Source organism: Cyprinodon tularosa, unplaced genomic scaffold (assembly GCF_016077235.1).
Source record: "Cyprinodon tularosa strain WSP-4 unplaced genomic scaffold, ASM1607723v1 ctg66, whole genome shotgun sequence".
NCBI classification, from domain to species: domain Eukaryota; kingdom Metazoa; phylum Chordata; class Actinopteri; order Cyprinodontiformes; family Cyprinodontidae; genus Cyprinodon; species Cyprinodon tularosa.
Window position 1 is genome coordinate 4,686,338 of NW_024039407.1, and position 26,095 is coordinate 4,712,432.

The 26,095-nt window shown below is 38.0% G+C and overlaps 1 protein-coding gene across 1 annotated transcript in view; it reads right to left on the reverse strand.

Moving 5' to 3' along the window:
* Window positions 1-1,404: 1,404 nt before the first annotated feature.
* cacna1fa (calcium channel, voltage-dependent, L type, alpha 1F subunit a) overlaps window positions 1,405-26,095 on the reverse strand; it is a 47,777-nt gene continuing 23,086 nt past the window's right edge. The window contains exons 25-47 of the mRNA XM_038309448.1: window positions 24,573-24,680; window positions 24,417-24,469; window positions 24,176-24,322; window positions 20,505-20,706; window positions 20,255-20,413; window positions 20,054-20,164; window positions 19,888-19,971; window positions 18,491-18,511; window positions 18,215-18,349; window positions 18,048-18,113; window positions 17,868-17,959; window positions 14,207-14,366; window positions 11,183-11,310; window positions 10,975-11,071; window positions 10,779-10,881; window positions 10,595-10,696; window positions 10,325-10,449; window positions 5,896-6,242; window positions 5,665-5,808; window positions 5,158-5,558; window positions 3,763-3,875; window positions 3,361-3,693; window positions 1,405-1,608 (exon numbers count right to left, since the gene is read on the reverse strand). Of these exons, the coding sequence (XP_038165376.1) occupies window positions 1,405-1,608; window positions 3,361-3,693; window positions 3,763-3,875; window positions 5,158-5,558; window positions 5,665-5,808; window positions 5,896-6,242; window positions 10,325-10,449; window positions 10,595-10,696; window positions 10,779-10,881; window positions 10,975-11,071; window positions 11,183-11,310; window positions 14,207-14,366; window positions 17,868-17,959; window positions 18,048-18,113; window positions 18,215-18,349; window positions 18,491-18,511; window positions 19,888-19,971; window positions 20,054-20,164; window positions 20,255-20,413; window positions 20,505-20,706; window positions 24,176-24,322; window positions 24,417-24,469; window positions 24,573-24,680 (3,435 nt within the window). The remainder of the gene's footprint in view (window positions 1,609-3,360; window positions 3,694-3,762; window positions 3,876-5,157; window positions 5,559-5,664; window positions 5,809-5,895; window positions 6,243-10,324; window positions 10,450-10,594; window positions 10,697-10,778; window positions 10,882-10,974; window positions 11,072-11,182; window positions 11,311-14,206; window positions 14,367-17,867; window positions 17,960-18,047; window positions 18,114-18,214; window positions 18,350-18,490; window positions 18,512-19,887; window positions 19,972-20,053; window positions 20,165-20,254; window positions 20,414-20,504; window positions 20,707-24,175; window positions 24,323-24,416; window positions 24,470-24,572; window positions 24,681-26,095) is intronic.

A 26,095-nucleotide genomic window follows, 5' to 3' on the forward strand; every position in this document is an offset into this window, starting at 1 on the left:
CACTATGCGAGATTAAATCGGACTAAGTTTTGCCAGTTCAGGTCATTTAGAATTATTAAACATATTTATCTTTGCTAAAAGAGAATATTTTAGAGAAGTTTTCATACATTTTTCATTGTTTGAAGTTTCAATTAATAACTCTGCCTTTAAACAAGAAATGATGTCATGGCGTTGCGGGATTCTGATTAAATTACCAGTGAAGTTAGAAAAAGAAAAGTCCCACCTGATGATGTATTTTAAGAAAGTTCATCCGACATACTAATTTCATGTCTGACATCATAAGAAAACGAAAGAAAAAAGCCATATTTTAGGTAGAGAACAGTAGATCTGCACATAGCTGGTTTATCTTTTTGATTTTTTCTTTGGTAGTTTATATCAGATACAAAAACATATGTGATGAAGTAAATGTGGCTATGCTAAAATGACTAAAAAAGTAACATATAAACTTAGTTCAGTTAGGGAAATTAGACAAACGTAAGATGAAGCCCTATGAGCGTAGAACAATAGTCTGCAAGAGACATAAGCAGCTTATTGTTTTGCATGCTTCATCTCTTTGAAGGTGGAAGTGAAACCCAGATGTCGTCCATCTGCTGGTGCATTCATTTCTACTACATAATTCACTGATTATATTTCACTGTGGCTGTTTTAACAAAAAACCTTTGTACAAAAAAAAAAGAGCCTTTGTAGGGAAGTGTACCACGTGTATAAAAACTTCACACTCGCATTGAAAAAAATAAATAAATGAAAAGTTGTTTGAAAAAACATGTTTTATTTACCCAGCCGGTAAAACAATCTGAATGAACAGTCACAGTAATCAAAAAATAAACATTAGACATTTTTTTACAGGAGTATGGATGCTGCATCGTAGAGGATATTCAGTTTAATCAAATATTTCTCTGAAACAGCTAATGCATTCTGTGATGTATTATGGTTTTACATGTAACAGTTCAGCAGATTATCTGGGATGAATGCAGCTGAGCTTACAGTGATGAAAGCTCCAATAGTGTAAATAGAAAAAAAACAATGAGAAAAAAAACGACACTATGATATAATGACTTAAAAGCCAAAGTTTGCCTTATACTGAGCCGGCTCCAATATAAAATCGTCCTGAGCCGCATCAGCTGGAGTCCTGCTACATACTCATGAATGCTCTGTCACTCAGGAAGTATGCATGTTTTGGCATTCACAAACAAAACTGTTTCAAATACAGCAGGATGTATGAAAAAAAAACAACTATTCATATTCATATATATATATATATATATATATATATATATATATATATATATATATATATATATATATATATATATATATATATATATATATGACTGAAAAATAAACACACTTATAAAATATTGGCTGATGACTTATCGTCCTTACTGTGATTTGGCTTTGCTGATCTCAGTAAGAAATCACGCAGTTCATTTCGTCTGCTAGTTCCTCCTCAAACCGCGATAGATGACTGGCTCCTCTCGCGATCAGGTCAGCAGCGGCGCTCTCCATTTCGTCCAGACTCATGTGACACGCTTCGGCAATCTCCCGCTTGGCAAAGCTTACAAATTTTGGATCCCTGGCGTATATGCCCAGGCCCTCAGAGAACAAGATCTGTTGTTGAAATGGTTGGCGACAAGATTATATATTCAGCAAGCAGACAATGACATCACAAGAACAAAGAGAACTGAAAGGATGGCAAACATTTTCCCTACCATGTCATCTTAGCTGTGAATTGCGTTATGTGACTCAAGAAAGTCAGCAAATAATAAATAACAATAGCAACAATAAAATAAAGGGACAATTTTTGTTGCCTTTTGATTCATCCAAGTTACATACAGTGTATGATTCTTGGGATGAAGGGATGTGAAATATACCTTAGCATTTATGCTCTATTTGTATAATTATCTTATTATTATACTCTGCAGGTTTTCGGCCAGAAATTCAATGCTCTGCACACTCTCAAATTGTCAAATAGCTAATAGATTGAATATTATATTTAGTGTACACTTTAATTAACTGGATGTAGGTCACGTTGTAGACACTCCTAGGATTTAGCATGCTGAGGTGAGTGAATCTTTATTAGCATAGATTGAGCATGTGCCTTATGTAGCATGGGATTATATAAAATTATACTTGGATCATTAATACATTTGAGTAGATTCTCCCTGAATTCCATTGCCGCCGTTCACAGGAGCAATACACAGAATAAGGGGACCCACAGTTGTAATCCTTAACCTGCTGATTTTCATATATTTTTTCAGAGATTTGGAGCCAGTTAGGTTTAGCTGGTGGTAATGCTTCACCAAAGGCAGCACATTTTGCTATCCTAGGCAAATATGCAACAATGTTATGGTGTATAGGTAGATTGATAGTTTTGATAGATTTCTGAGTTGCATTGAATTAGGTTTTTTTTGGGGGGTGGGGTGGTATCACAGTAGAACTCCATCTGGTGGGTTTTTTAAGGATACTTTTTTTTCGTTATGCTTAAAAGGGAACTAGAGGAAGTGACCGAACCAAAATGGTGGAAAGTAATGCCACAACCTTTCTATGGAAAGCGGAGAAACCTTGATACGTTGTTTTTTGGACAGGATTTGTCCATAAGTATTTCTTAATGTTTAACATAACAGCTGTTTCTTTGATTGAGTATGATGCTAACGTAATTTGTATATGTAAATTGTTGCAGAATATTGTTGTTTAAAGGTTGCAATGTTAGTTAGCTCATACCATGTTTTGTATATTCCAGGTTTATGATGGTGAAAGAAAAGACAATGGTCAGAGGTCTTTAATAAACAACCAAGAAACCAGAGAGGACAGTTTGTTTATTGGAGCATTGTTATCTAGCTGTCTAGCTGATGAAGAACAGTTGGGTTTTTGTTGGGTTTGGTAACACTATTCCACAAATTAAGTTCTTTGGTGCCTCATCTACATGGGTTAGGTTCTTGCATCAGTATCTATTCGAAGTGTTTTTTTATTAGGTTTTCAGTTGGCCTCAGTAGAAAGTTGCTTACACTGAGCACTGCTCTGCTTTAGTTTTCTTCCTGTTAAAAGGGAGTTTTTCCTCTCCACTGTCGCTGCATGCATGCTTAGTGTGAGAGGTCTCTGTAAAGCCAACAACAAAATGCAAGCCAATATCTACTGTGGCCACATGCTCATTTAATTTTGCAAAGTCAATGACTCAATGCAATCAGCTGGTTTTCTGCATGATCTGACTGAGCTGTCTCTGTAAGGTGCGTAACATATTGTGAATTGGTCCTATATAAACAAACAGAATGAATTTTGAATTTTGTTTTGAATTATTTGCATTTGCCTTAATGGGAGAAATAAAAAACAAAAAACAAAAGGATAATTATAAGGAAAGCTTACCGATTCGACCAGACTGTCAGCACTGCCTTTATCTATGAAGCCCTGGTTGACAGATGGTGGCATCCTCACACTGGTGAAGGTCCTGGTCTGACCAGGGTACCAGCCTTGACGCTTCCCAGCAGGAAGACTGGCAGAGCCGTCACACCAGAGCGGCTGACTGGCACCACTTTCTTCATCCACCAGTATCATGGGGGTGTAGATGAGCTTGCCTCGGCGCGCTGACGGGGCAATTATTCCTGGAAGGGGAGTAGCACCAGCTGCAGCTGTGTTAGCCCAGGAGGCAGACGACATGGAGGACACACTGCTTGGTCGTGAGTCCAGGCCGGGGTGGTTCTGACAGAAAGGAGAAGTTTTTAAAAACTGCCTAAAAAGAAAAAAAAAAAGGTGTTTTTGTTCTTTTACCTGTTGGCGGGATCTGGTTGGAGACGTGTTCCCATGATAGTTTCCAGGGATGGGGAGGTCATCCACGCTGGCCTGAGGCTTTAGACACTGGAAATTAAACGCAGGCTTCCGACCTAAAACAATAAACAGGAAGCTTGTTGTCATTACAGACATTTTGAGATTGTACACTCTCTTGGGGTCAGAGGGAGAAATTGAGTTTTACTTTGTATTTTCGGAACTTTGGTCTGACTAACAACATTATAAAATTAGACACCAGTGGAGATATTTAGTATGGCTAGTTAAGGTTCACAAGTGGTTGTCTTTATTTAACCCTTATCCATCACTTCGGTTGAAAGTAAGGCTAGGTTAGCCAACATGTAAGTACACTTAAATAGTTTCTATGTATTAAATCTATTTAACATGGACTTGTCTAGTAGGAAATTTATTTTTTTCCAATTTTAACACAAGATTCCAGTTACCTTTATTCTAAATATGTTTTAATTTAATATCTGTCTAAGAGTAAATAATTTCTGAGATGGAAAAATAAAACATATTGAACTTTGACTTTGAAATTATTTATATGCAGGAGAATTAGCAGCACATCCAAATAAGTTGATACTATTTTCTGATGACTGGCTTAATGGTTCATTCCATTCACCTGTCTAGCTTTGCCCAGTGTCTCATCACTTTTCATTTGTATCACCTGCTCTAGTCTCTATTTAAACTGCCTGCTCGCAGTCATCAGTGCCAGATTATTTTAAGCTTTTGGTCAGAGTTCTCTAGCGTACCTTTTAGTGTTTTTAATTGCCTGATCCTGACCAGTTCTGCCTCCCGACCTTTGAGCTTGCCTGACCTGTCTTCGGACTCTTGCTGGTTTCTGCCTGTGGACTGAACCTGGATCTGCCTCCTGACTTCAACTTGGATTTCCCCTTGGTGCCTCTTCAGATCTCTGATCTTCTGGCGTGGACTCCTATGAACTTCTTCGACACTGGCTTTGGCTACCGGTAACTCCTGTCTTCCTTTGTCTGCTTGGATCTGCTTGTCAGCCACTTCAGCAATCTTCAAGGCTTCGGCTCCTTGCGCTTTCTGGGCGGCATTCGCCACGTGCTGTTGGTAGCCATCCAGCTGGATTCTGCTTCTTCTTCTGGGCACGGAATGAACTCTAAGACCAGGTTAGTGACTCACGCACTAGTTATCATCCTCTGTCAGATTTACGTTATCACTAACCTGACTTTTCCCTCTACAGAGATTCCGGACTTTGACGCCCTAGCTGCTGTATAACAGATCTGACGTTTATTAATAGACACTTTTGAGAATTACGCCTGTCTGTTTGCTTCGAATCCTGGATTGTCTGTTCTGAACCCTGACATTTAGAGCAAAAAAAAATGTACCAATGCTAGCCTCAACATTTCTAACCTTTTGGTATCGCAGGAAGCAGTCGTCTCCGGACAAACTGGCCTCCGTTGTTCTCGCCTCCGTTGTAGCCATTCCCATTGTAGCCATTTCCACGGTAAGCACCATTCCCGTTGTAACCGTTCCCGTTGTAACTGCTGTTCCCATTGTAAGCGCTGACGGTGCTGCCGTTCTCGTTATAGCCTGTGTATCCGTCACTGTGATATCCATTTGTGTCATAGGGAGTGGGGCTAACTGCGGTACTCCCTCCGTTCATGTTGTTTTCATTGTAATTGTTGCTAATGAAGCCATTGGGGTCATTGGCTCCATAGGGTATTTCTCCTATGCTGCTTGCTCTGTCCAAACCATGACCATTGGCTCCTGTCTCTGTTGGTACAGGAGAAACCCCCTCTGGGTACTCATACCTGCAAGGTATGGAGGTAAAAGGGGAAATATGCTTTGCAGGTTAGATGGAATGCTTAAAATATATATATTTTTCTACATTAACAACCTTAAATCTCAATTTCTTACCCATCTACTGATGCAAAACTTGAAGCATATGCTTCACTGCCGTAAAACTGTTCAGCTGCTACCCCTTGACCTGGATCGAGTGCATCATTGAGGAGAAAGTCTTCCCCTGTTATCTCAGGTGGAGGAGGAGGAAGAGGCGACTCGCTGATGGAGAACAAAGAACTAAGTCAGATAACAAACCAGGATGTCCTTTTGTGATTCAATTAGCAGTGTACGGCTGTTACACAGTACCTGATGGGAAGGGGCTCAGACCTTCCAGGCTGCTCAGTAACAACTCTGAGACCTGCAAGTTCTGATCCTGGTCTGAGGTGCTGCTGCAAGGCCTCCACCTGTTTGGTGATCACATCTCCGTTGCTGACTTTGGGCGTGTGTTCGATAATCACTGCCGTCTGCTCCACCAGCATGTCCAGGGGGGGCATTGGAGTGCTAGCAGGTGTGGGGTTTGCAGAGGTCCCACGCTCACTATCAAACATCTCGTCGCCCGTCATCTCTCCTTCTGTTGCCTCTTCGTCCTCAAGGTCACAAGCGATCGCCAGACGCATCTCTGGAGCCAAGTCCTGCAGCGTCCGCAGCCCTTGCTAAAAGGCAAAATTATTTAAACTCATTATAGTGTCAGAATGTTCTCTAGAAATCTAGAAATAGATTTACACTTTAAGGTTTTTCGACATAGCTAAAGCATCCATGGAGATACTTCACACATCATTTCATAACTTCTAGTGGTTCTATGCAAAAGGTTGTGCAATCTGGGTGATTCTGAGACCATAATAAATGAAAACACAACTTCCACCCTTATTTTGTAAAAGATTTAACTCAATCTAATTCAGTTTATATATATATATATATATATATATATATATATATATATATATATATATATATATATATATATATATATATATATATATATATATATATATATATATATATATTATAATTATATCCATTTTGTGTTCTAGTTATTTTTTATTGTATTTCAGTTCTTAGGTATTTCTTGTTCACTCTCTGTTGCCCTCTTGTGTCAGTCTCCTTTTCCCTTGCTCCCTTCTAGAGTCCTCTGTTCACACCTGCTCCCAATCTGCTGATTAGCCTGGTCTTTGTTTCTCTCTCCCATATATACACTTCCTGCTCTGTTGGCTGGTTTGTCGTCATTTATTTGCCCTCTTGTTGTGAGTATTCCTGGTTCTCAGTTTTTGTGGAATTTGTGGATTTATATTTTTGATTTTTGTTTCTGTTGCCACCTTTTTGAAAATTAAATCTGCAAGTAAGCTGCTTCAGTTTCAGTCTTTGCATTTGGGTCCTCTCAAACCCCTTCCAACCTGACGATATACAAGTACAGTTTTTATCAATCTTTTTGCATCTACACTATAGTTAAGAGTGGGTTTGTAAGAGAAAGAGGAAACACTTGATGAAAAAAATGAAATAGTAGAAAGAACATAAAACCAGCGTCAGAGGTGGGTACACTACCCTAAACTTAAACTCAAGTAAGAGTAGCATTACTTTGACAGATTTTCACCCAAGTAAAAGTCTAAACTAACAATTAGATATAGAAAAGGGTTAGTGCTGAAAAAACTGATAACTTTTGATTTTATATTCCAAAATTATATCATCACGGAGACAATTCCTTAAAGTCCTGTTTAATTTCAGTTATTTTAACTACTAAAATAAAAAGTTCATTCAAAAAAATAACACATTTGCAAAACAAATTTTGAAACATAAACCTTATGAGACAAATGCTTAAACGGCTAATGAATATTTGTTTAAAAAGCATAGAGCTCCTCAGTGATAATATCCCCTTTTTACTGTATAGTAACTTAGCTCCACTTACTAAATCAGAAACCGCACATTCAAAATAACAAAGAAATCTGAGAAGAAATGAGAATACATCAAGTGTCATCAAATAAATGTATCTGCTCATCTGTTTCTGGTAGATTTTTGTAAACACAGCAAGGTAAGTCACAGTGGGTAGAGTAGAGAAAACATTTGTTCAAGTATAGATATGTTACCATGATATTACTCAAGTAAATATAAAAAGTACATTGTAGTAAAACTGGTCCTAAACCTACCTTCTTTTTAAGTGAGTAAGTAATTCCTCTAAACATGACTGTAAATCTAACAATACAAGCTACATGAAAGATTCCTTTAGCACCCGCTACTGCTAAGTGGTATTATTGCTCCAAAGACGCCTGGATTATCCGGCTTTCTTTTAGAGATGATGCATTATTTCTAAGCAATTGTAATACCTAATTTTACACAAAAAAAGAAAATCCAATCTTTTATTTGAAAGAATTAATTATATTGGGAAACCATTACATGTCAAAATATATTATTACTTTTATGGAATCACTAGAGGTACAGTTCTACCTCTAATCTAACTATTTGCTGCATTGGTCTACTTGACTTTTACAATCAGACAGAAAAACTCTTCTCATTTATAATGCATGATTTCCAGGCTTGTCTTGGTATAAATATATCATCACCTATGGCAACAAGCCTGGATGGGTACTTTTGTAGTTAGCGAACCACTGCAAAGTATTTATGGGGTTGACGACTCTCCATAAACATCATTAGGCACTAATTTGTAGGAGAAATGCCCCCCATAGCCTTGGCTCTTTTACCACCACAAAGGTGTGGGGTTTGCTCTATTGTTCTGAGACTTTAACTGGAGCTGAGCGATTTGAAAATTGAAACTAATTTACAGCTTTTCAATGGCAGATATTTTGTAGGTCTGGTTTTTTACAGAGGATAAACATTTGAAAAAGTACCTCATAGCCAAAAGTAGAGGATCTTTGATGCTGTTGGTCTGTTTTTGTTCTAAAGTTTCAGTTTTTAATAATTAAATATACTTTATGAAAATATGAGACGGATCTCGTAGACCAGTTCTCAAGCTTATGAGGTGTTTTTAAACTCATTTCATGGTTCAGGGCATCTCACATATTCATGCATACATGGTGCAAAGTTCTCCTTTTGTCTGGTTTGTATTTTGGGGTTTAAGGTTATCATGGTTGTTATGGTTACTGGTTGAAGTTTCGGTTAAACTCATAATTCAGTCTTCTTTTAAGGGGTTTCATTTTCAGCTCCTATTTTTAGAAAAGAATAGAAAAGCTTTATTGTCTAGCATACAAAACAATGGCAGAAATTTGCCTTTGGCTTGCTTACACACTACAATGTCATAAAATACAACAACATACAATTATAAAAGAGTTCATTGCAGAATGAGCAGCAGCAGCAGATTCACTTCATCAAGGGAAAGGAAGCAGAAAAGACCGAATGACATTCAAGTTACAACTTGTTCAACTCCTTGATAGCAGACGGCACAAAATAATTTCTTTACACATTTTCTAGGCACAAGGAAGTGAATGGACAGTGGAAGGCTATTGTCATCTGTGATCTTATGACGGACTGGATGCCCTGCTTTACTGTTTAACAACTTTGCAAAGTTTAGCATTGTTTTTGGCAATTAAATGACCAAACTAAGAAACAATGTTAAATGTCAGTAAACTCTCAATTAAACCCTTGACAGGATGTGGTCACTGATTTTGCTGCGCTTTCTTGCAAATACAATTATTCCTAAGTGTTTGGATGAGGTGGCTGCTTAACAAGGGTTAGGGTTAGGGTCAACAAGGTTCTGGGTTCGATTCCCGGTCCAGGGTCTTTCTACATGGAGAAGGCATGTGTGGGTTCTCTCCGGGTACGCCGGCTTCCTTCCACAGTCCAAAAATATTTATTTATTTCGAACAGACAGTAAAAACAATCAAGAAAGAAAAAAAAATTGAATGAAACAAACTTAAGAATGAAAATATAAAACAAATTATTTTGCCCATGTGACATGCAAATTTTATATTTTCTGTTCGAAAAGGAGCAGGTAGAAGATACATCTTATAATGTCCTGCCCCTTTCCTACTTGTCAATTTATCATCAATTAACTGTCAAAACATCAAAAAACCAAAAAAACACTTGTTTCCATTCCACATGGTGTTTAGCCATGTACAATTATTTACTATTACTAGTACTATTTATGTCATCAATTACATTATGTAATATGTAAACATGACTGTTAGTTTAAATTCTCCTTAGGTGTGAGTGTGTGTGCGTAAATGGTTATTTATCCTGTTTGTCTCTATGTTGCCCTGCAATAGACTGGCGACCTGTCCAGGGTGAACCCCGCCTCTCGCCCGTAGACAGCTGGGGATAGGCACCAGCACCCATCACATTTCTTTAGTATTATTTACACTTAACTAGTTAATTAATTTAATTTAATATACTATCATTTTTGGTAAAAGCACAATCCTGGTGTGGTCACCCACCATCTAAGCCTGGTGGATGTAACATGAGTTATTAGTGTATTATTGAGTCGAGAGTTATTTTTATACTTATCATGCATGTGCACAGACAGGCACTTCCCATTCTGCCCTAGATGAGAACAATTCCCTTCTGCTGGAGCCCAGTTTTCTCCTTTTTTGAAATAGAGATAACCATTAACCCTTTTAAATTCTTTCTATGAATTGATTTTGTCTGCAAATCAAGTATTACATACGCACAGGTATAATCGGTTTTCACTCCATAGTAAAGAGAGTGAGAGAAGTTTTTTTATTTATGTTTATATAGAAAACATCAATACCAAAAAAGACTTCATGAGAAAATCTAATAACATTCAACTCACCTGAAGTGCAGCAGCCTTATCTTTCCTCTTGGATTTTCTTTCTCTCTCTTTCCTCTTTCTGAACTTTTTGAAATAGTCTTGGATAAGGAAACTGGCATAAACCTTTCCACACGTCACCTCATCCCCTGAAACACACATGTGAAAAAAAAAATAATTCAGATAATTGGTTTATTAAAACTTTTGTGTTTAATTTTTTTTCTTTTTGTTGTATAATTTAGTAATGTTTTATTTGTCCTACTGGGAGGAACATACGGTGTTTCCGTTACTTGCCTCTAGGGGGCGGAATAATTTCATCAATAAGTTTAGGCTTGGTGTGCTTCCACAGCTTCTTAATGATCACCTTCAGCTCCTCATTCTGCTTATCAACAGGGCCTGGTTGGACCAAATTACAGATTTGATCAATGAAAACAGCCTTTTCCCACATGTGGGTCAGTAATTCATGTGGAATCCTGACCTTCAGTCTTGATCTTCAGTGAAGTTCGGACAAGAGCAAACAGAGTGGCGTTGAAGGTGACAGTCCCATCAGAGTGGAGCGGCACATTCATAGCCACGAGTCTCTGTGGAGACATCATGAAGCAGAAAATGGCAGATCTGCTCATTTTCCCTCCACCTATGCTTCATCATGCACCTCTATGCATGTTCTCACTTACTTTGCAGGCAACACGATGAGGACACAGCTTTCCAAAGCCAAGAGGAGGCTGAATTCTGCGCAACATAGTGACTACATCGATGTGCTTAATGCGACCTCTGCAACAGGCATAGAAAAGAATAACAGATGAGACAGATAAGTTTGTTTTGGTAACGATGAGGAGGAATAAGGGTAAGCAGCACCAGTGAGCAGCTTTAAGAAAGACGCACGTAGCTTCTGGATCGTAGTCGGACCAAACTCTCTTAAACTCGTCCAGGTGGTGGGTCCCCAGCACCGTCCAATCTCTTGTAAGATATTCAAAGTTGTCCATGATGACAGCAATGAACAAGTTGATGATCTGAGAGACAGATTAAAAATAGAAGAGGTGTTATACTTTGGAAAAAATGATCTTATTTACATATTAAAACAATGAATGAAATAGTAGGAAAGTATTAAATACATCAAGTAGATATTTTCTCTGATTCATACGGGGTAAAACATTATATATCAGCTTGTATACATGCAATAAAACTGTTCTATTAGCTAAGTCCAAAATGATTCACATCCCTAACAGAGTTAGAACCTATATATGAACTTCATCTTCATGTTTCTATGACAGGAGGTTTGATAATTGTTTTTTTAAATTTCCCAGAGATTAGAGTCTCAGTTTGAATCTAATTTAGAATCTGAAGAGGGAGCTAAAGATTAGGGTGATGGCAGGGAGGCTTTCCAAACTCAGAGCAACGTGGAGTTCTTCATTAAATTAATACAATAGGTACCGGAGGAAGCATGCAAATATTGATCAGCTTTTCTGAAAAGACTTGACTACTTTAATGCTAAAAACATTTTTTTCTTTTTATCAAAAAGGATATTCTATAATGATATTATATAGGACTTTCAAAACAGTTTTTTATTTATTTTTTTTGTTTATTTTGGCTGGATGAAAGTGCGCCAGATGAAAAGGGTTTCATCTGGTTTCATCAAACCAGATGAAAGTGCGCATTCAGCGTCTGCTCTGCCGATAATGCAAGCGTAGAAGAAGAAATGTGCTGTTTACCTGTGCAAAGAAAGAAACAACGAAAGAAAAATGTCTGAGGACTTCAGTGTTGAGGAAGAGCATGAGTTCTTTGCCGAGCTGAATGCGCACTTTCATCTGGTTTGGTCTGCCGCGGTTTCCGTAGACTCGTGAACGCGCTTTTAGGAAATCCTATACACTACTGTTTATGCTCTAAAAACATTCTAAATGACTTCGTTTCGAGTAAATTATGGACGCTACCCACTCAGGACACTTGAAATACATTGGACGAGCAGTATGGAGGAATATTGACACGTTTTTTGTGGATTTTTATGGACCTTTCTGCCTCGGGCGTCACAGACCTCCATTATTTGAATGTCAGCAGACAGCAAGAAGCCTCCCAGATCTCCAGATCCATTTGAGATATCAAAAAAGTACTCCAGAGTGTTGTTCAGCATGGGGGTGAGTAGAAAATGAAGGCTAATCATGTTTTGGGTGTACTATTCCTTTAAGGACTATTTGGATTGTAGTTGTTAACTGTATGTATAGAGCTTCAAAGCTATTTTGCAAACTTTCAGTTAGTTAGAAAAACCTTTTCTAGACCAGAACAGGCTGACACATTAAAAAGTCTTTATCTGTTCTCCCTTGCAATGATTGATAAATGCTGCTTAAATGAAGAATAGAGATCCCATTTTCTTTGTAAGGTTTGTTTTCATGTCCCAGCTGTGGCTTTAACACTACAGCAACCAACAGGATCAACAGGGCTGTGATTCAGTCTCAAAGCTGGATGTTAGTCATTCTAGTCAGCATGATCTGATTTAATACTTTATTCTCTGTTTCTTCTGCATTTGTACCACCAAAAGTGCAGCACAGCCAGCATATTCTCATTATCAGTTCGTATGAAATCGTACAAAAAGTTATGAACACTATTTCGTACGTTTGGACGTTTTTCCTCAAAAAACCACATCAGTGCGCATGCGCTGGCAGACAGAAAAAAAAAGCAGATCCGCGGACGGACGTAAAACTGGGAAAAACAGTGCAATTATCACTTATTCATGTCTCGAACTATGTTGCTTGCTGTTTTATATCTTAGGGTTAGGGTTAGGGCTAATTGTAATTTATATTCTATATTCGTGAATGGTGCGTCAGATGCGCATACGACGAAAAAAACGTCCAAAACGTACGAAATTACGGTGCATAACTTTTCGTATGCTTTCATACGAACTCATAATGAGAATACACTGGCACAGCATAAGATATGAAAGTGTCACTTGATTTCTCCAAACACAGCCAAATCTTATCATATTACCTTTCTGCAGAAAATGGTCAGTGTGGGCGAAAATTGAGTAGAAGGTTCAATCGATTAAGATGTTAACCTTTCCTGACTCTAGAGATTCAAAAAACAAAATAATAAAGTACTTATAGAAAATAAATCCAATTTAAATCCAGTTTGAGGCTGTGATGTTTTTTAACATGCTGAGCAATATATTTATCTGACGGAAACAGTTTGGGTCCTTTTCAACCCTTAGTCTGGATTAGCAGGATTAACAAATCCAATCTGGACTATCAGACATTTATTTTCCCGCTGATAATCAGTTATGATTAAATTAAGCAGAAGTTTAGAGAGCATTTTATTAAACAGATGACAAATTCAAAAGTTTTCTGCTTAAGAGACGTGAATATGTGGAGTTAGAGGAAATGTAAAATAAATTGAAGAATGCACACAGAAATTCTTGTCCTTAAAAGCCTTAAAAGGTTTATAAAACAAACATACTCTTATAGCAAATCATTAGAAGCCTGGTATTAGTCACATGACTCCGAAAAATCTGGACAATGGTGTGTTTATGTAAAGGAAATTTATATAACAGATTAACTGAGATTATGTCCCAAACAAAGGGAGAGGGGGAGTTTATAGTCTGAGTCACCATTTCACTGACAGACCATCTTAAAATAGCACAGAAGCCACATTAGGTGCTGTAAGTAAAGTATATGTATCCCATTAAATCTTTGTGATTCAGGCATGCATCACCATCCATCTGTGCATGATTAAAACTGTCAGAGTTCTGCCGCTGAAATACGGCTGTTTTCATCCGACTTTGATTCCACTTGACCTGGCAGTCAGAGCACAGGTTTGAATTAATTACAGCTAAATTTAGAGGCTGTAATCTGAGGAGTATCTGTGAGCGAAGCGAAGAAAAAAAAACTTAGATCAGCGTTAATTGGCTGTAGCTTAGCTCACCAGGTAGGCGCAGAGCATGAAGAAGCTGATGAAGTAAAGGTAGGCCAGGTTACTGCCGCAGGTGAACTCTTCGCCGGGCTCAACGTCAGCCTCTGGGTCACAGCGTCTGCCGGGCAGGGCGCCCAGCATGATCTGCTGCCACTGCTCTCCAGTAGCACACCTATAAGACCAGAGGTGTCTAGTAAAGTACAAATACTTCATTAGCTTACTTAAAGTTATAGTGAAGGATTTTCTTTTTCCAGGTGGATCATCTAAATAAGTGGTCCTCCTAATTGTCAATCATTCTGGTAATATGTTTACGTCGGGCTGTCCTACATGCTCGTCTCCAGGTAACTGTCTTTTTCTGTGTACGCACTTTTATGTAGCAAGCTACAGTTTCAGTCATTGAAGCTCGCCTTTCTCACCACAGTTCTTTGAAAATGGCCAAGAATCGTTACAGAAAAAGTTTCTATGAAGTGTATGAGAAGAACAGAAAGAGCCTAAGAAGAGAGAAACAGTACCAATGTGTTTTAGAGAGATTCTTTCATGCGATAGCCTACATTGTGTGACGATCCCCTACTGCCCAGTAGGTGTCTCCATTTCACTGTTTGATTTTTGTTCTTTTCAGGAAGCAGGTTGAGGGGCTGCTAATTGAAAGCACCTGATGGCTGTTAAATACTGACATCCAGTCAGTCACTGGCCCTGCTTGCATTAAACAGGCAGCATTATTCTACACTTCTCTTTGAATGGCTGAGCAATTCTTCAATAGCATAATTGGGAGAAAATAAATTGTTTGTTTGAATCCGCTCATCTGTCTCCCATTTTTGTCAGTTCCGATAAGTGCGACGTGACAATTGAAAGCACAGGTCGGGCTTCCCACTGACGCCTCGGTTGCAAAATTTCTACTTGACAGGTAAAGTGGAGAAATCCTTTTTAGATCACTGCTCGTTAAAGTTATCTAACGTTATATTGCAACTTTCCAGGGAAAATAAGTTCATTTATTTTGTAATTTGTATCGTTAGTAGTTACTAGCGATTTACTGTAGATACTGTAGCCACAGATCCTTATTTGCCCCACAAATTTCCACTGCAGCACACACACATACAAGCAGGTCATGATTTTTTTAATGTACCAGTAGTCGTATTTGCAGTGAAATTTTTTTATATATAAATATGGGTGAGATGAGATCCATCCAAGTCTCTTTTAATGGCTTCCTCGATGAGAATTGGGCTTGTGCATGCTCTGCCATGCTTTTAATAGGCGTTTCCTCTCGGGAGTGGGTACAGGGTGGTGCATGTGCATTTTTCTTTTAAGTGGAGAGGGCGGGCTTTTTCAAATATTCGCGAAAATCCTCCACTATACCTTTCAGTAGAAATTTTGGCCCTATATACTTTACTGGAATAATTATTTTTTAGACAACTTTTTACTTCTAGTCCTTACATTTTTTTTTTGCAATTATCTCTACTTTCTACTATAATAGACTCATTAGTTTGTTCATTTAAGCTCATTTTCAGTATAAAAAAAATATTAATAATAATTTGTCTTATTCAGACAATTAATTTTTGTTGGACTCTGTGCTGCACCAACTTTTTGTTCGCCATAAACCAAAAATACACAGTTTTTTTTAAAGATGATTCAAAGTTAACTTTCACACTGTTACCATTAGTTATAAAACTAAGAAAATTAAATATAAGGAAATTATTATCCAAAATATTAGAAAATTTTTTTCCTTTAATAAGCTAGTACAGTGAAACATCTGTCCTTAACATTTTTTCCTGCATTACTTTGACTTTTATATTTTATGTAGTTTTAAAAGTGACAATTTACACGTTTGAGTAAAAAGCTTAAGTTAATACTCCAACTTCTACAAAAGCGTTTTTAAACAGTAGGATTTATACTTCTACTGGAGTATATAAACATTAATACTTTTGACACCTCTGTAAAAGACAGACCCAGTCTGCTTAGCTTTACTTGCAAAGGTTTTGATAATCCTTAAAAGTTTTTCTAATTATATCACATTAAAACTAAAATGCATTTTATTGAGATTTTGAGTGACAGACCAACAAAATACTTCTTTAATTTTTAAGTGCAACAAACAAACATGATTTCCAAAACTGGTATAATGCTAAAATTATTAAAAGTTTGTTATTATTAGCTATCCAAGTGCACAAAGTTTTGCTTTGTTAAACAGCTCCAAGTCTTTTAGGATCCACCAGCATGGAAATGTTGTCTAATAACATATTGTCTAATAAGTTGGTCCAATACTCACTCTACTACAACAAAACCATTAGAAACATTATATAAACAAGCATTAAAAATACTGGATAAAAAAACATACCATTACCACCACTGTAGTATTCTGAGGAAATATCAGTTACTTACCTGGAACAATCTTATCAAGTTCAAAAACATCTGTTTAATTTATAAAATCAGACATGGTTTAGCACCACCTCCACTATGTGACTTTGTACAGTTCAGATCCAGTGAGATCAGGGTAACCAGAGGGGCAGTGAGGGAAGACTGCATCATCCTCCGGAGAAAAACAGCCTTTGGTCAGCCTGTCTTCTCCGTAAGAGCATCTCAGCAATGGAACACATTGCCAGAAACCATCAGAGACTCTTTGTCATTCTCTTCATTCAAAAAGAATGCAAAAAAATGGCTTGTAGAGAGCCAAATTTGTGGGCACTAAGGTTTTCTGTGTGTATTTAAATAATTTTACAATTATTTTTTAATCATTTTACATGAATTTTATTTCTTAACCATAATGTTTTTTATGTAATTGGTATTGTAATTTAATCTTGTGATTTTATACTTGTGTTTATTTTTAAGGTTGCATCTTTAATATGTGGCTGGGGGACTACCGATGAAAATTAGCACTCCTTAGCTAACTCGGGTATATTTACATTGTTTTTTTTGTTTATTAATGTACACTGTCCCCTTTCAAATAAACAATAAATGGAAAAAAATGAAATGAAATGTAGAGGAGTCATCTCAGAAAAATAGGGTAAGCTCACTCCGATAGGATGAGGAGCTTCTAGGGAAATTCCTTTTTAGATTTTGGTTCAAATGCTCTATTCTATTTAGGTCTGGGTTTGGATTACACAACTTTCAACTGTTCTAATGCTGATTTATGTTTAAAATCAGAACAAATGTATTTAAACTTAGATCATACTATATACTGGTGGTTCCCTAATTTCTATTTAGTGTTTTTTGATTCAAGGGTTTTTTAAATATATGCAGGCCACACTTTTCAGTTTTTTAATTTGAAATCTAATCTAAAAAACATTGATGTACTTGTTATATTTCAGTTATGTTCTACTTTGTGTGATGCCTTGCAGTGTGTTATTTAAATTATTTTGTCCCGAATAAAATTGTAGTGAAGTTCTATAGCAGGGGTCCAGCCGCCCCAGTCCTGCTTTTGCATCCCTGCTTTTGGACTCCTTCATTAAAAGGCTGAATTACCTCTCAGGGATGCTGCCAGGTTGTTCTGGCATCCCAGGGATCTGGTTGTTAAAGATTAATTTTAATGAGCTGCTTTGCAGCAGTGCTGCAGCAAAACGTTGCAGCATGGGGTCATTGAAGGACTAAATTTGCTCTAGGCCCCAATTCCAAACTAATAAGATAAAAGTGTTGGGGGTGATTAGAAGAATGCTGTTAGAATAAGCAGGATCAAATTACATACCTAAAAAGGACTAGAACCGCCATAAAGAACGTCTGGAAGTTGCAGTTTCTGTTGATGTCTGTGTCGTCATCGACGGCGATTTTACCAAACATCTGGAAGATAAATGACACAGTGGAAGCCAATCAGAAATCGGCTGCGTTTTTTTTAACCCTTTTTTACCTGCTGTTTAGTGAGACTCGCCTGCATGCCGATCACAGCATAGATGAAGAAGATCATAGCGATGAGGAGGCCAACGTAAGGCAAGGCCTGAGGAGGTAAGATTGAAACACAGAAAACGTACGAAAAGATGGAGATAAGTGCGGTGACAGCGAGATTTAATCTACTCGTCCTCCTGAGGAATCACTGACCTGCAGGGATTTGACAAAAGTCCAGAGAAGAGTTCGAATTCCTTCTCCTTTGCTGAGCAGCTTAACCAACCTCAACACTCGGAACAAGCGGAAGAACGTAATGGACACTTTTGCATGTTCTCCTTTCCCACCACCCTGAAAGAAAACAAGACATATTGGAGTCAGCATAAAATTTAAACGCTTTTTTTTAAACCCCCCAAAAATGAAGTACGACCACCAAAAAAAAAAAAAGTTTTTTGCAATATCTCAAACCCAACACAGATGTTTATCTCTCACCTCTCCATGGCCGCCTCCTCCCTGGATCATCCGATCAGGCAGCAAATAATCAATAACACAACAAAAATTAAATCTTTCAACATAAATTTCCTTCTACAAATGTGTGGAAAGCACATTTCAAAAATGGCCACTTTATTAGGTACACCTGTCCAACTGCTCGTTAACACTTAATTTCTAAGCAGCCAATCACATGGTGGCAACTCAGTGCATTTAGGCATGTAGACATGGTCAAGACAATCTCCTGCAGTTCAAACCGAGCATCAGTATGGGGAAGAAAGGTGATTTGAGTGACTGAACGTGGCATGATTGTTGGTGCCAGAAGGGCTGGTCTGAGTATTTCAGAAACTGCTGATCTACTGGGATTTTCACACATAACCATCTCTAGGGTTTACAGAGAATGGTCCGAAAAAGAAAAAACATCCAGTGAGCGGCAGTTCTGTGGGCGGAAATGCCTTGTTGATGCCAGAGGTCAGAGGAGAATGGCCAGACTGGTTCCAGCTGATAGAAGGGCAACAGTGACTCAAATAACCACCCGTTACAACCAAGGTGGGCAGAAGAGCATCTCTGAACGCACAGTACGTCCAACTTTGAGGCAGATGGGCTACAGCAGCAGAAGACCACACCGGGTGCCACTCCTTTCAGCTAACAACAGGAAACTGAGGCTACAATTGGCACAAGCTCATCGAAATTGGACAATAGAAGATTGGAAAAACGTTGCCTGGTCTGATGAGTCTCGATTTCTGCTGCGACATTCGGATGGTAGGGTCAGAATTTGGCGTCTGCAACATGATAGCATGGATCCATTCTGCCTTGTATCAACGGTTCAGGCTGGTGGTGGTGGTGTCATGTGTGGGGAATATTTTCTTGGCACTCTTTGGGCCCCTTGGTACCAATTGAGCATCGTTGCAACGCCACAGCCTACCTGAGTATTGTTGCTGACCATGTCCATCCCTTTATCACCACAATGTACCCAACTTCTGATGGCTACTTTCAGCAGGATAATGCGCCATGTCATAAAGCTGGAATCATCTCAGACTGGTTTCTTGAACATGACAATGAGTTCACTGTACTCAAATGGCCTCCACAGTCACCAGATCTCAATCCAATAGAGCATCTTTGGGATGTGGTGGAACGGGAGATTCGCATCATGGATGTGCAGCCGACAAATCTGCGGCAACTGTGTGATGCCATCATGTCAATATGGACCAAACTCCCTGAGGAATGCTTCCAGCACCTTGTTGAATCTATGCCACGAAGAATTGAGGCAGTTCTGAAGGCAAAAGGGGGTCCAACCCGTTACTAGCATGGGGTACCTAATAAAGTGGCCGGTGAGTGTATATCACACTGAAACATTTTTAAAGTATTTCTTCTAAAATAAAAGGTAAATTAAACCTTACACTAAATTCAGACACTATGATGTCCAAGACGCTGCCCACAACGATTAGTGCGTCGAATGAATTCCAGGGATCGATGAAATAATGCTGCAGGGAAAAGGTAAGAATAAAGACTGAAAAAGGTGGTGGAGTTGCGTTCAGGAAGCTTGGTGTTTAAAGAAACACTCACATGAGCCCGCAGAGCCATCAGCTTGATGATCATCTCTATTGTGAAAACCACGGTGAAGATCATGTTGAGGATGTCCATGATGGAGGTGAATAATTTCGACTGCTCATAATGCTGAGAAAGGGGGGAAAAATTATAAATCCAACATCAAAATACTGAAACTGTTTTCAGTATTTTCCGGGAGATTCAGGAGAAGGGAGTTACCTGAACAGCCAAAGTGAGGGTGTTCCCCAAAATCAGCACAAACATGATGTATTCAAACTGGCTGGAGTTGATGATTTTCCAGAATTTCAGCTGGGATGGATTTTTTGGGATGTAAATCTTTATAGGCTGAGCTTTCAGTGTGTAATACACACACTGCCTCTGGGGTCGGGGTGAAACAGGAAACGGCGTTCAGTTTGTTTATCAAAGCCGAAACTAAAACGACAACTTCAACATTTTCAAAACTGCTGACCTGATTCTTGTTCAGTTCACAGTTTTTGAACTCGGCTTCTCCTTGCTCTCGAAAAGTGATGATGACGAAACCCACGAATATGTTCATCATGAAGAAAGCGATGATGATGATGTAAATAATGAAAAAGATGGAGATCTCCACTCTGTAGTTGTAAATAGGGCCTCGGTTTATGGCGTTGGCGTCCACCGCGCGGTAAAGGAGCCTTTGAGAGGAAAGAAAAGTAACAAAAAGCTTAGTGTTCGCTTTCTAACAATAGAATAGTCACAGATTAGAACAGGTCCAAGCTCAGAATCAGGAATAAACAGAGTTCAGAAACGACTCATTTAGAGGTGGGTATTGGCAAAGAAGTCATGATTCGATTCGATATCACGATTCACATGCCATGATGCGATTCTATCACGATGCATCACGATACTTGAAATATTGCGATGCATCGCGATGCATTGCGATATTTTCACTGAACACTGTAAGAAAACGATACAGGGGCGAATTTTCATAGTGTCCTCCATGTTTTATTTCATATGACTCATCGCAGTATCCCACGGCCGGAAATGCTTGTGACACAAGGCAGCGAGCGTCAACACATCCGCAGCGACATCTGCTGGACTGGAAGTTGTATTACACTTGGTTTGGCTGATGTGCGCCAACCATTCATGTATTTTATTTGTTCATTTTTTGAAGTTAAGAATCGATTCTTGCCATCAAGAATCGATGCAGTAGATCACAAGAATTAGAATCGCGATGCATCGTCATGGTGATTATTTTGCACACCCCTAGACTCATTGTGCAACCGTCTAATTTTCTATGTGCTGTTCAATCCAGTCAATACGCTGATTATTTGTGCTTTCTTATTTTCTTTCACTTTTATGTAAAATACTCTATTTGATAGTGAATCGATCAAACTAAGTTTGGGATGTTTATGTCATCAAGCTGAATTTTTACAGCATTTAGTGCCAATTTCCAGCTGATGGTAGTTATCTGTGGCACGCAGCTGAAATGACTGCATTCAAAATAGAGTATGAAAAGGTTTTAACTTTTAAACTATGAACTGTTGTTAATAGTGCTGGGCGACATGGCTTTAAAATCTGGTACTGTTGTGATAACAATATAATTTACGTTCTTCATTAATTCTGTGAAGTCATTCTTGGGTAACTCTATGGCTGCCAAAGCAATCAGAGCCCCACAATCACAAACTACTCTTTATAAATATAGAAATTTAAAATAGGTTTCTTCAGGACACCAGCTAAATAATGAAGTATGGTTTAAACATCCCTTAGGAACCCCGTTTAAACATATTCTTTAAATTTTCCAATGCTCCAATGGAAAAAAAGAAAGAAAAAGAAAGATAAAGAAACATAAAATTCAAAAAATTCACACATTCTTATATATATTTTTTAGGATTACTAATTCTGTTTTTATTATTTAGACAATAAATCAAAATTGTTATCATGACTATAAGTTTATCACAATATGATAAATGTCCACCCCAAGTTGTTAAACATTTGCAAACCTCTTTTTTCCCCTATGTCAGCCCCTTTTTGCTTATATGTTGGGCCGACTCTACAGAGATGAAAGCACTCCTGTATTTCACATCATTTGAACCACGGGAGCAATAAAAACCTGGTTCTTCATCTAGCTTTGCTTGTCCCATTTGTTTTAAGCCTTATAAATATCACCTAATCAATTCCTCTGCAGGTTCAGACGATGTGTTTAGCTTTTCCAGATAAAAAAAATACATATTTTCCTTACTTATATAGTGTTTCTGCTTCTCACTCCTAATTTGAACGGCTGGTTTGAGGAATGTGCTTCGTTGTCAGGAGATATTTAAGCCCCAGACAACAGGAAAAGCTCTACCTTTCTTATACCCCATCCAAAATTCTTAGGTTATCTGGAGCTATTCTCTGCATTTGTGCTGCTATAGGCTTAGACTGCTGTAGGACACAGGGACCCCTTTGCATCAATCTATCTCTATTCTCACACTCTTCAGTATTTTTTAGTTCAATCTCTAACGTTATGCCCTCTCTGTTATTTCTCATCATAATAGCTTCATCTGGTCTGTTATTTTTTGGCTGTGCTGACATCCTGGAAAGAAACATCAGCTGTGCTGCTGCCATCAACACCATTGTTTATAGATGTTGGAGCTTGGCCTGTTTTTCAGTGTAGTCCTGTTTCTCTGACTGCGACTAACTTGATGTTTTCTCTTTCATCCTCTGACAAGGGAGTTAGCTTGGGCCCTGTCTGCGTGGCTGTGTGTTGCCTGGATGGGGCTGCCTGTGGAGCTGGTTTACAGTTACGTTTTGTATCTCTGCTTCTGTCTCCTTGAACCCCAGTCGGCCTCGGCATACGGCCGCTCACATGGAGCCTGATTCTGCTAAAGGATTTCTTCTTCAAAAGGGATTTTTCCTCTCCACTGCAGTTACAAGCATGCTTGGTGTGAGGGATTGCATTCGAGTTAACAAGTCGATGCAATTAACTGATTTTCCTTAGATAGAGAACTTTGAACCAATCTGACAGTTTGATCTGGTTAAAATGTCTCTGTTAAGTGCTTTGAGATAGCATGTGTTGTGAATTGGAGCTATATAAATAAACTGAATTGAACTGAGTTGAATTGAAAGTGTTGTTAATTAGAGGTTTAAGATTCAATACAATTCAGTTTATTTCTATAGCGCCAATTCACAACACATGTCATAACAAGGCACTTTACAGTTCACCAGATCATACAGTCAAATTGATTCAAAGTTTTCTATCTGAGGAAAACCAGTTGATTGCATCGGCTCATGGTCAATTCATTGGATCAATCTCATTGGACAAATGTACTTACATTAAAAGTAACCCTTTTCTCTACATTTTATGAAATTATTGATGCTATTTGCCAACCGTTTATATAATTGTGCTTAAATATTATGCCCACCTTTACCGTTTTTGTATAATGGCCGTCATATTTATTTATCTTAAAGGCAGAGATGGGAAGTAATGAATTACGAATACTTCGTTACTGTACTCAAGTAGATTTTTCTGATATTTTTACTTTACTTTACTACTTATTTTTATGGCGACTTTTTACTTCTACTCCTTACATTTTAACACAAATATCTGTACTTTCTACTCCTTACATTTTTAAAAATTGGCTCGTTACTTTAGTTTTGAATCATTTCAATGGATTTACCGTTATTATTTTTCACGTCATCAATACCAAATTCAATCTAATTGGATGGGAATCTACGTTGCATTTGACGCACCACTATAAGATGAATCGACAGATTCGGCGGTATTCATTCGCGGCAAATCATTGCAGCTTGGTGGCGGTGGCGTTAGCATAGTAGCATGGACGACGAGATGATTGAAAATGAACACAACGGAGATCTAGTCCTATTGGCAGACATCCATTTAAAATGTAGGCAACGGCATGAAAAAAGTGGTTTCTACTTTTACTTTTATACTTTAAGTAAATTTACACGCCTGTACTTTGTTACTTTTACTTGAGTAAAGAAGTTTAATCAGTACTTCCACTTTTACCAGAGTATTTTTTAACACAAGTATCTGTACTTTTACTCAAGTACGGAAAGTGAGTACTTTTGCCATCTCTGCTTAAAGGGCATATATGGATTTCCGGGTAATAAATAAAACGTTTAAGTTCTGCTCGTAAGTAGAATAACAAATGTAATACTCACTGAGGCCAACCTTCAAACGTCGATACAGTGAACAAAGCTAACATTCCCATCAGCACGTTGTCAAAGTTGAAGTCACTGTTTTGCCAGATCCTCTCTCTGACCATGGGATGGTTCATATCTCCGTCTTTATAGACCACAAACGTTCCCCTGAAATCAGACAAATCCCATTTTTGCATTCAAATTAATCTCCTTTTAGGAAGTGCTCCAGTATTTTACAGCGTAATAAGCAAAGAACACTTACTTGCACTCGTCTGGAGTGTGTTTGGCTTCATCAGTGCAGCTGTAAAATCTCCCCTGTAAACATCCAAACCAGAGGAGGAGTCCCACCAAGAGCCATGTTTGGAAACTTTGCATTCATGAAAAAAAAAAAGACTGATAGGAGTGAGAGAGAACACACCTTGAACAGCTGAACTCCAATACAAGCAAACATGAACTGAAGGAGAGTCGTGACGATCAAGATGTTGCCGATGGTGCGAATCGCCACGAAGACGCACTGCACCACATTCTGTGAAGATACACACAAAACCAACCTTTTTGAATAGTAACAGGTGATAAATACAGACCAGAAATTCTGCTTTAAAAAAGAAATATCTACATTCTTTTTTAAATAAAAAGTATGTTATATGAATTAATTTGTATTAATATTCTGAAGCTGAGGAGCCAGGTCACTGTTGCTTTAAAGGGAAAACTCTTCATCATGTTCTGGAGATTAGCTTGTTAATCCGGGTTATTATTTTAGATATGCTAAGTGATTGGTCTAATTTGAAGCAATGATTGTTTACCATCCAGATTTATTCACTTTAGAGTCATACTGTTGTAGAAAATCCAGATTAGAACCACTTTAAGATTTTTAGTTACTAATAATGTGTAACTTATTTACAAACTGCCACGATTGAAGAGGAAATATTGAACTTTATCATATAGATTTACAGTAAGTGTTTTTTTTTTATAAATGTTGATGATTTCTGCCGGTGCATTTTACCACTGAAGCACAGTTCATTCCTGTCCTTAGCCTAAGTAAATGGTTCTAACATTGTATTTGGCTCAGCAGACACAGCACAGGGAATGTGGTTGTGTGAGGAGGCCTGTGGAGCTGTGGTCCAAACCACAAACTGTGTTTAATGGACCTCCAACAACCATCTGACCAAGTTTTGGGTCACAGTCTTCAAGACTGAACAATCCCTGCTGCATATGTAAATCTTTCTACTGCAATTTTTTCTTCCATTTAACTTTCTGTCAGTATACTGTTGAAGGAAAATTTTATTTTTGTTCTTTCCTTCTCAGTATATTGATGTATGCTATGTACTCTCTAAAAAATTTTTTTTCTCAGCTAGTTTGTCTCACTTGCAAGGCCACAAATGTCTGAGTGGAAGATGGTTATAGACAAGACATACCTTTTTTCCCATAACAAAACCACATACTTTTTCAAGGTAACTGTTTAACCAAAGTGTCTGTTATTGTTTTGACTCTGCCTTAAAAGTAAGGGAACAACTTTGTCTAAGGTTAGAACTTGGCAGACCATCATGCTGTGAATGTGAATGTCTTGTTCTCCTTTACTTTGCAAAGTAAATAAAGTGCCAACTGAGTAAATCCATCAATCTCCTTTATTTAACTGGACTAAACAGTTCAAAACTTTTTTCACACAACAATACTTTCATAAACCTTAGTTTCAGTGACTATCTTCAGTGACTATTGTCTATCTAAGTGTCAAAAAATGAAAAAATAATTATCTTATATAGGATGAATTATATGTAAAATCATACAAGATTCTTGTTTTCTGAGAAACAGAATTTGGACTTTTTGTAGTTAGTATTAAAGTCGTAGGGAAGCGGCTGTTCCAACCGTTGCATTTCCCAATTATCCCGAGTGGTGCACGGCTTTACATGAGTTTATAAAGTGAATGTGATTGGTCGATTATCA